Source organism: Pteropus medius, unplaced genomic scaffold (genome assembly GCF_902729225.1).
Source record: "Pteropus medius unplaced genomic scaffold, Ma_sr-lr_union100, whole genome shotgun sequence".
Taxonomy (NCBI): Eukaryota; Metazoa; Chordata; class Mammalia; order Chiroptera; family Pteropodidae; genus Pteropus; species Pteropus medius.
In genome coordinates, this window is record NW_024346065.1 from 2,374,480 (window position 1) to 2,385,018 (window position 10,539).

The following is a 10,539-nucleotide window of genomic DNA, read 5'->3' on the forward strand; positions in this document are numbered from 1 at the left end:
GATATCAAAGACAGAAATCTAGAAATAAATCAGAAAGAAGAAGAGAGAAACCAAAGAATGAAAAATAATGAAAGAGAAATACGAGAACTAGCTGATACCATCTGGAGAGGAAACATAAGAATAATGGGCATTATCGAAGGCAAGGAAAAGGAGCAGGGACTAGAAAGCATTTTTGGACAAATAGTTGACAAGAATTTCCCAAATCTAAGGAATAAGCTGGAGCTTGGAATTCAATAAATCAACAGAGCACCCAATTACCTCACCCAAAAAGGCCTTCACCAAGACACATTGTATTAAAAGTATCAAAAATCAACGACAAAGACAGAATTCTCAGGGCAGCCAGGAAGAAGAAAATGCTAATTTATAAAGGAAAACCCATTAGATTATGTGCGGACTTATCAGCGCAAACCTAACAAGCCAGAAAGGAATAGAATCAAATATTAAAACTATTAAGTGAAAGGAACTACCAGCCAAGAATAATGTATCCAGCTAAGCTCTCCTTTAGATATGAAGGAGAAATTAAGACCTTTACAGACATACAAAAATTGAGGGAATTCTCCACTACAAGGCCTGCAAGACAGGAAATACTGAAAGGGGTCAGCTCACCTAAAACAAAATGACACACACACAAAAAAATCCACATAATTAGGAGCAAAGTGACTATCAGGTAAATAGAAGCAGAAGAATGCAACCCTTACTAAGAACAGGGCATTATAAGCTTAAATAATAAGAAAAGAATTGTTATAGCAAGATAGTAATGAATGTTCAGCATACATAGAGACAAATTGAGATTAACAATGACTTAAAAGGGGAGAATTTAACAATCCAAATTCGCAGAGCAGAATGGAAATAAGGCACACACAGAAGAAAATGGATGACTGTATATATATAACTATCCTTTTCATATTCGCAATGGTAACCACACCAAAGATTCATATATTACATGATTCCACTTATATAAAATGTCCAGTATAGGCAAATCCACAGAGACAAAAAGTAGATTAGTGGTTTCAGGCAGAAAGAACAACCAGTGCAAAGGTCCTAAAGTTTCATTTGAGACACTATTATGTTCATTTCTTGATAGTAGCCAAATGGCTGCTGTTTGATCTTCGAAGAGCTTAAAATTAAAAATCTACGGCAATGAAAAGACTCTTCAAAAGTCAATTCAATAATCATAGATCTGAGGCTGACTTTCTTTAAAGCGCTCAGTCACAACCAAGATAAAGGTTTATTTTTTTCTTAAAATCACCAGGGAAGAAGAATCTGGTCACTCTTGGAAAATCATTCCAGTGTGCAAAGCTACATAATCTATGTTCTTGCACTTCAGACCCATATTTCAAACTTATTTGCTACACATTTCTACTCACATGTCTTATGGAAAACACATCCAACATGTAGGGAGGCATGTTTATTACACAGTGGGCAATTGTTACTCTTTGGTTGAACATCCTCTCTTTCTTTTGGCAATAGCAACCTGATTTCTTTCTGTGGAATCACCTCTTCCCCTTGGATATGATTTGAAGAGCCCATTAATCACATGCCTGCCTGTTCTCCCCTAGCCAAGGCAATGGGGGTGAAGGGATGGCAGGTAGTGTTCAGAGGAGATCCAATGCTACTTCCCTAGAGAGTGGATGGCGAGCAATGAAACAGACTGAAGATAGCTGGCGTTTATGTAGATCCAAAGAGAAGACTGAAGAGCCAGGCTTAGAACAGTCAGAGCGCCCTGTCTGGCTGACTAGCCACTCCTAATTGTTCTATGCCTGGCTCTTCAGTTTACCCTTTGGGATCTAAGAGTACCCCCATATCTTAATAAATTCCCTTCTTGCTTATGTCAGCCAGAGTCTATTTCCACTGCTTTGGGATTAAAGAACCCTAAGTTAGACGTATTATTTTTCCATGTTTGCTGACTCAGTTAATGTCACTATCGATCTCCTAATAACTCAAGATTGAACTCAAATCACCAAATCAATTGATCATCAAGTGGTTAAAATTCTGCCTCTTCAAGGCCTCTCTCACTTGACCATTCTTTTCATTCCAATTGTCATTATCCTAAATCAGGAACTCTTCATCTGTCACATGGGGTACTTATTCATTAAACAAAGTCGCTAGGGATGTTTTTCTAAAGCGCAATGCATATTATATCTCCCTCTACTCAAACAACTTCTCTGGCTCCTCTCTAAGTCTGACATTATAGGCCCCTCATGATATGACTGTTTATCTTTCATTCCAATCTTTATTTATAGCCCTTTCTCTAAAATTTCAGACGATCACCATAAAATCTTAAGGGTAGAGGTAAAAACACATTAAGATTTTGATATTATGTGATATCTAGGATTTTCTTCAAAATATTATAGGATGTGAAAATATGGGAAGCGTTAGTAAATGAGGATGGGGCAGGATTGTCCATGGGTTAATGCTTGTTAAGGCTGGATTATGAGTATATGTCGATTCAACATGTTATTCTGTCTACTGCGTATATTCAAAATTTTCTACAATAAAATTTTAAAAGTCTTCCCTTATTCAAGAGGGAGTCCATTAATACTATTTTAGCCCTGAAAGCAATAGAGAAATACAGATTCAAATTCTTTTTAGTGTAAAAACAAACAAACAAACAAACAAACTAGAAGTACAAAAGGGAACAAAACAACTGGACTGACAAAACAAAATGTAGGAAGAAAAGAAACAAGGAGAAAGCAGTCATCAGTATAAAAGATGGCATGAATAAAATCAAACCTACTAGTTACTGTGAAAAAAATGTTAATGAGTCAAATTCCTCCAATAAAAAGTAAAAACTCTGGAGTCAAAAGACAAAAGCTTTGATAAACAATGTCCTTTTAAAATTCCATCTTCAAAAACAGATACATTCATACCTGAAATGATTCCCACTTAGATTTTCAAGACCTTCTGTTAAGGCACAGTACAGGCTGGTCTGGGCTCCCTGCTGAGGAGTCTTGATGAAGAAGAAGAAAAGCCGCCATAAGCATCTCATGAAAGATGAGTGCCGAACCAATTCAGAGTTGACTGTGCCAGGGTGTAGAGAATATGCTGTAACGCCAGAGCCTAATGGGGTGGGGGTGGGGTGCCATATAGAGAGAGGAAGACATGACTTGATGTTGCTCAGTGACTGAAAAGAACAGGGGACATGAATAAACACTGCCCAGTTTCAAAACCCAACTCTACCACTCACTACTTGTGTGACTTTGGGCACAATCTGATGTTGTGACTCAGTTTCTTCATTTAAATGACACTTATGCATGCGCTATTCAGGTCTCCTATTCTTCACTGGAAACCTTGGGGCCAGAAATGTTTCCAATTTTTTTTTTCTGATTTTACAAAGGTAATATGATACATATACATATACTGCCTATCACCTATTCTCCCTAGTACAGATGTGGTTTTGCTGCCCAATGAGTTTTGATGTCAAGCTTATGAAAAAACTGAGTTTTCAGGACTCTGTGGATTTCGCAAATTACAGATAAAGGACTGTGAACTTGTATTATTTTCAATTCAAAGTCTACTCTAGATGATCCATATTCTATATTCTATATTCTAACCATGATGGCCTTCTCTCAGTTTCTCAAATTAAGCCCAGACCGTCATGTATTCTCTGCCCTCTACCTGGAACATTCCTCAGCCACCTCACCCCACCCACACTATAACTAATTTAATTTCTAATAGTCCTGCAAGGGGCTCAGCTTGTAACTTACTTCCTCAGAGAAGTCTTCCCTGATCTCTCAAATATATTAAAATTCCCCCCAAATATGTTAATAGGTCCTTATACTTCCCCTTTATAGCATTTACCGCAATTATAATGAAACAACAAAAAGGAAATAAGCTAGATGTTAAGGATAAATAAACTAAGGCACATTATACTATGAAACACAGTACAAGCAACAGATGGAATGGGGTAAATCTCTATGTACTGCATGGAAATATCTCCAAGATACTGTATTGGAATTTCAGTTCCTTATGTATGAAATACACATATGTAAATGCATAAGGAGATGATTGGAAAGATGCCCATCGAGTTGTTTCTTGAAAGGGGAAAAGTAGGAGGGGGAGAGGGGATCTTTAAACTCTACATACTTCCATACTATTTGAACTTTTTACAATGAAAATGATTTATGTATTACTAGGCTGATCTTACATGTAACACAGTTGTATAAATACCTGACGTTATCTCTTTTCCCCACTGGTTGTAAACCAAATCAAGGAAAGGACTGTACCTGTCTTTTCCACCACTCCATCCCCAAGCCCCTAATCCAGTGCATTGAATAGCATGGGCACTATGAATACATGTCTATTGAATGGCTGTATGAATGACTTTTCCATCATGCCCAGGTTTCTTTCATTTCTTTCATAGCAATTTCCCACCTAATCCTCACTCCATCAGGCTTCCTCACTCATGTATCCTCTGCTTTATTCTGATCTTCACAGCTAGGCCCATCTCTCTACCTCCAGGCCACCCTACCTTCCTGACCAAATTTTTGGATAGTTTTTACCATCCTGATCCTTGATCCTGAGCTGATAAATGATGTCATGCCCTGGGTATAAATTGGGCATATGAACTGAGCAGACCACCAGCTTCCTTCCTGCCAATCTCACAGCTGCCTACACGGTTTGATGATCCTATTCCAACAATGGGGCTCCTGTGTCTGATTCCTTGAGCCTGATTCTGCCTGCCTTAACTCCTAAGCAACTCCAATTGTCCACCCTGGGTTTCCTTTGTCTTTACTGGAAATCCAGAGAGGATGATGCTAAAGAAGTCTATTTGTGACTGGAGATTCCCCTCCTCAAGCATGCATCTCCCTCTTACTTAACCCTCTGCTGTTAGAGAGGACCCCTCTCCCCACCCCCTCACACACATAGTCCCAGCACTCGTTTTATCCTAATGGTCCTATCTCGTGCCAGGTTCAGGCTCCTCCCTTCTACTCAGTCTCACTAGGAGTAAAAAACCTTGACTTACTCATGAAGCCTAAATTAATTATGACAATAACCTGTGAAGTAGTCCCATTTGAGGAAATTTACATATGAGGAAATAGGTCTTGAAAAGTTAAGTAATTTGCTGCAGGTCACACAGCTAATAAGTGGTAAAGCCAAGCCTTCAGACTAAAAGTCAGAATTTCCCTGTCCCCTGTCAACTATCTCCAATATTCAATTGTGGGCTGCTTACTAAAACTATACCCAGTTACAGTCAGGGAAGCAGGTCCTTGTCCAGGAAATAAGCTCCAGAAAACAGTTTCCATTCCTATGGCTTTTAACTACTTTCCCCTGACTCATGTCTCCACACTGATTTCTTCCAAGCCTACCTTTTAGCCTCCGGGCCAGTTCCCTGGTGAAGAGAATGTTGGCTAACTTGCTATGACAGTAGGCCAGACCTGCACTGTAGAATTTCTGGCCTTGAAGGTCATGGAAATGAATCCTTCCCAGGTGATGTGCTAAGGAAGACACATTCACTATCCTTGATGGGGCTGATTCCTTTAGCTTCCCTAGCAGCAGATGGGTCAGGAGAAAGTGACCTATAAGAAAAACTAGAATTAACAGAGTTCAGGGCCAATGTAGGACTGAAGAGAGTAGTGGTGAGCAGGTATCACCTATGGGAAGCAGAGAACTCAGTAATAAGGCTTTTTGTCTCATTAATTATCAACTACAGAACAAGTTCAGTGAGGGTTTAGGGAAACAGGAACAGTCAAAGACATGAGACATCCTTCTATGAGGTAGGTCTGGATTATCTGAATATGAATATGAAGTCTCGACTTTGATTAACATCACTCTTTAAGAGCAGGTGGGCTCTACCTAATGCTGGTTACAAGGACCACTACAAAGAAAGCGACACAATCGCCAGTACAGTTAGGCTGTTCAAAATGCCCCAAAGTAAACTGAATATGAACCACAGATTAAAAAGTGGGCAGAACCTTGAGTGGGCCTCAACTTTATCCCTGAGCTTTCAGGCAGGACCATGTTATTTATTATGTACTTATGGTCTCTTATGGCCCAGAGATCCAATCACACCATAAAGGCAATTCAATCTGACCCCTAAGTTTTCCAAGAACTTTAGATTCCCTCTAGCTTTGTGATGAGACTAGATTCCTTACCCAAGTGGTTGACTCCAATGTGCATCTCAAAGCCGTCTGCTGTCTTGGAATAGGGACACATCATCACTCCTGCATTGTTGATCAAAATGTGGAGGTGCTTTTCCTCTGCAGGGAAGAGGAGATGGAGTATGCGAGTGGCCACTCATAGCTGTTACATCTTAGAAATCTGCCTAACTACCAGGCTTTGAAAATGAGGATGCAGTTGGATCCTGCATTCTTTTACTTTAAACCACACAACACACACACACAAACACACATGGAGGAAAATTCCATCTTACAATACAAAATGGCCTTTCTAATCTTACTTACTGCTTTTGGGAAATGTTCCGTCCGCCTCTCTCAACATAGACTTCCCAAGATGAATGGGAATATTCCGAAGCAAGAAAAAAAGGATGTTCTGTATGTACCCTTACCACCTGGATTCAGGTCTCAAAAGAAATACTGGTTTTATATCTTTGTTGCATCGGCAAACTTTCTCTCGTGGTTCATTTTCTCATGTAGCTAGTAATTTCTGACTATAAGCCAATTTCAGTGTTTTTCTTGGGAGGCCAAGGTCCACGGGTTATGAGAGAACATGCCTACAGAGTGCTCTTGGATTTGCTTTTCATGTGATACCATGGGGTTTTATGTTAATTTCTCAGCTCAAGATTCTTGTACTATTTGGTGGTGTGAATGAATTCCTCCCCATAAATAATGCCAGCTGGGGTTTTAATTTCTTACAGATGACTCTTTATCCATTCATGTCCTAAAGAGATAATAAGTTTCTTTGTCACGTCCCTCAGCTGGTGGCCTGGCCTTTTTAAAATTCCTGTACCATGGACCAAATGGCCTTTTGTGAATCCCAACCTTATGTGGAACGTTTAGAGTATGGGTTTGAGGCCTCAGGTCCTTGAGAGCTGGGAAGGCCCTTGAGAGCCTGAGGCCTCATACCCATACTCTAAAATCCATATTGAGTTCTGATACTCCTGTGAGATTTTTGGCTTTACTTCTTATGCATAGCCGTGATCTTTTTGAATTTACTTTTTATTTCTTCTTCTTGAAGATTTCCCTTTGTTACTAATGAGTTCAGCTATGAATCAAAAGTTTTTGGTTATATTTTATCTAGTATTTCTATATAGAGAGAGGGAGAGGAATAGTTTCCTTTTAGCCAAGTCTGCCATGTTGATCACAAGACCCACAACACAGTCTCAGGTTCTATACTTACCTGCTAAGAAGTCCTTAGCAAAAGTTCGAATAGATTTAGTATCAGCCAAATCCAGTTTCCGCACCAACACCTCTTGGTTCCCTGTCATGGTCTGGATCTCCTTGGCCACCAATTCCCCCTTTTGTACATCCCGGCAAGCTATATAAACGCGGGCTCCTGTCAACCAACATATGAGAAACAAACTGTCAGCTCTTTTTTTTTGAGTGGGCATTATAGACTTCATACTGATGCTGAATGTTATTTTCTACTATTTTGTTTATTTTACTCCTACTTCCCAATAGAGGTATCTGATGAGCAAATCAGGAAAGAAAAATAAAGCAATAGTAGTCATTAAGTGTCCATTTATATGTAGAGTGTTGTACTAGCTTCACACCAGCAAATCGCTGGGGCACTTGGAATGTTCTTGAATTCCAAGATTGGGAGGAAATAATCAGAATGACCATTACTGTGAGAGATAAAATGGCAGTAGCAGGAGGGAATTAGAAGCAGATAAACTTGCCTCTCTGAGCCAGTTCTTTAGCCGTCTCCTTCCCGATGCCTGAATTGGCACCTGTGACCACAGCTACCTTCCCAGGAAGCTGGGTGGTTGATGTACACACCCCGCTGGACAGCATTTGCCTGCACACAGAGGAGAGCTCATCAGTTCTTCATTTTCCTTGTCTCAGCCAGAGGTTCCTATTACTACCTGCCCCCCTCCCCGCCCCCGTGTCTTCAAATCCCAAAGATAAGGTTTGCTTTGGTTCCTTCTACTGCTGTCCTTTTATAGGTTTAAGGAAGGTTGGAGAAAAGAAAACAAAAAGTTTTCCATTCTAGCTCAAGAACAAAAGTGAGTCTATTATAAGGGCAATAATAATTGCTTAGAGTTACTCCCTGCAGTACAAGAACTGGATGAATATTCTATTAACCAAGCATCTGGCTTTGATTTGAGCTCTTCCATGAACTTAGGGTCACAAGACTCCGCCTAGAAGAAGAACTGGTCCATTTATGTCAATCTGTCTATAACTGGCACTTTGTGACCTTAATAAAAAGCTAATCCAATACCCAAAAAAATTAAATTATGAAAGCTTGTCAACCTGGGACAAAACAAACAGCAAAAACTACACACACACACATACACACACACACACACACACACACACACAGAGGACACCACACTCCGCCCCTCAGGAGGGTGTGTGTCTCTTCAGTCACTGGTCCACCGTCACTACTGGTGATTTACTCAGAACCAATCAGCAGGCTGCCTGTTTCGCAGCTGGCTGCTGATTCTCTGGAGGGACTCAACCAGCCATGGCCTGATTAAGAGACCACTACTCCCATCCTCTCTGCCCCACCTTGAGATCTCAGGGCAAGTCTCCGATCTCAATAATCCTGCTCCTGCTCGGAAGGCAGGATTAGGCTCATAATAAAACCCTTTTATTTCCCTCCTTTACAACATCACCCAGAGAAAGAGAGAATCTAACAGTACCCAGAGAGCAAGCAATGGGGCTGCATATGTCACGATTCCCAGCAGGGTTCAGTTTCAGAAAGCAAAAAGTTGAATCGCTCTATTGTACTTTCAAGGTTGGAAGCAAGAAGCTAGCTAAGGCTAGTTGAAGGCGTGGAAGCTAAGGAAAAAACAGTCTTCAGGTCCATACCTCACTTTAGGTTCTGAAATCCCCAAAGCTGTAAACTTACATGTTTAAGGTAGCCTTATATTCGGGGCTCACTGGAGCCAGAGCAAGGGTTGCTTAGACGAAAAAGGGGGCCAGGGAAACCAAGCAGGGTGCTCCAGTCTGCAACCCCTCCCCATCGCCTGGGGTCTCCTGGTGTCGCCTTCCCCGCATCCAAGGCAGCCCGGTCTCCTCCGACAGACCGAACCCGGCCTCAACCTACTAGAGGCCCCAGTGGAGTTTTCACTTTCCTTCTCTTGAAGAACAGATCTTCAGTGAGGATTAATAGCCCCGCCCCGCCCCCTTACCGGAAGACTTCTCAAGAAAAGACATTACATTTGCACAGACCTGATTTGGGGTGCAGCAATGTACAGGAGAAAGAGGAGGAAGAGGAGCAGGACCCCGATCATCTTGCGGGGCGGCAGCTGCGATGCTGCAGCACCGGAGGAAGATGCCCCAGAGGTGCTCACCGCCTGCGGCTTCCCTTCCCAGACACGCCCTAGTAAAGTACGACAGCACCGCCGGGAAGCAAGTTCGTCTGGGAAATGTAGTCCAAAGCTTGGTGCGTGCCCACAAGCCGAGAACGTACTGTTCTCAGACGCCGAGAGAAGTTGAACTGAGCACCGGGTACACGACAGATCCCCAACCTATAGGGTCTAGGGCCTTTGGGATCATGCAACCAGCTCTCCCACAGCCCTCTGGTCACCAGCGATTCTCCAGAAATTTCTCCAGACCTCTGTCTCCCGGTGCCCAATTCCGGACCCCGGTTCAGTTTTCCTCAATCACGGTTAGGCAGCTACCACATTGTTTCTCCTGGAGAGCAAATATTGACATCTGGGAAGTGTTTTAAGGCCCATTACACAAGAGAGGGGCGGTTGGCGTTTGACAGTTGGTAAGGCAGTGGCAGGTGAGAATCCTTCCTCCTTAGGGAATCCTTCATCCAGTGGAGCGGAAGCATAGGTCACTGAAGCCATTCCCAGGAGAATCACTTTATTGTGTCTATTTTGAATTAAAATGGTAACTATCATAATTTTCCTGGTGTTTGACTATTAATTGATCATAGACTATAGTTTTCTTGATAACTTGGGTTAGTTATATTAACTACCAAGGTAGTAATGAATTTCTCAGATTAGCAGCACAATTGGTTTTGCCAACTCATGAAAGTATTTAATCCCATCTTGAATTAAGGCCGTGAAAATTCTCTGGGAATAAGCAGATTCCCTGGTCAGTCATTCCTTTCAGTTCTGCCATCTGAGGCTTATATCTGGTTCCCAAGGAGTGAAGGTGAGAGACAAATATTTAACTAGCCGATATCTGTGTGTAATTCCTGACTGCACACAGTAATATTTTCTGGTACTTTCTTCTGAGTAATTCATTACCATTTGATTGAAAGACACATGTTCAAGATCAATTTGAACTCATATTTTATATCGATTGGAGAGGAGAAGGTTTCCTTCACACTGTTGTAGCTGCCAGCTCCCGAAAGACACACGGACCACCAGAAATCTGTGAGTTATAGGAAACATACTCTTTATTCAGCCAGCTGGGTCTGCCAGGGGTACGCAGACTCCAAATTAAGCAGCCCTGAAAT

General features: G+C 41.5%; 1 protein-coding gene across 2 annotated transcripts in view; it reads right to left on the reverse strand.

The window, feature by feature from the left end:
• Positions 1–9,453, reverse strand: part of RDH11 (retinol dehydrogenase 11) — a 15,378-nt gene extending 5,925 nt beyond the window's left edge. Inside the window, exons 1-6 of one of the 2 annotated variants that reach the window (XM_039875305.1) lie at positions 9,297–9,453; positions 7,799–7,917; positions 7,300–7,455; positions 6,096–6,200; positions 5,310–5,519; positions 2,871–3,060 (exon numbers count right to left, since the gene is read on the reverse strand). In XM_039875305.1, coding sequence (XP_039731239.1) covers positions 2,871–3,060; positions 5,310–5,519; positions 6,096–6,200; positions 7,300–7,455; positions 7,799–7,917; positions 9,297–9,358 — 842 coding nt within the window. In that variant the 5' untranslated portion in view covers positions 9,359–9,453. Of the gene's footprint in view, positions 1–2,870; positions 3,061–5,309; positions 5,520–6,095; positions 6,201–7,299; positions 7,456–7,798; positions 7,918–8,973; positions 9,160–9,296 lie in introns of those variants that run through there. The other variant, XM_039875306.1, reaches the window with a different exon arrangement.
• Between the last annotated feature and the right edge of the window lie 1,086 nt (positions 9,454–10,539).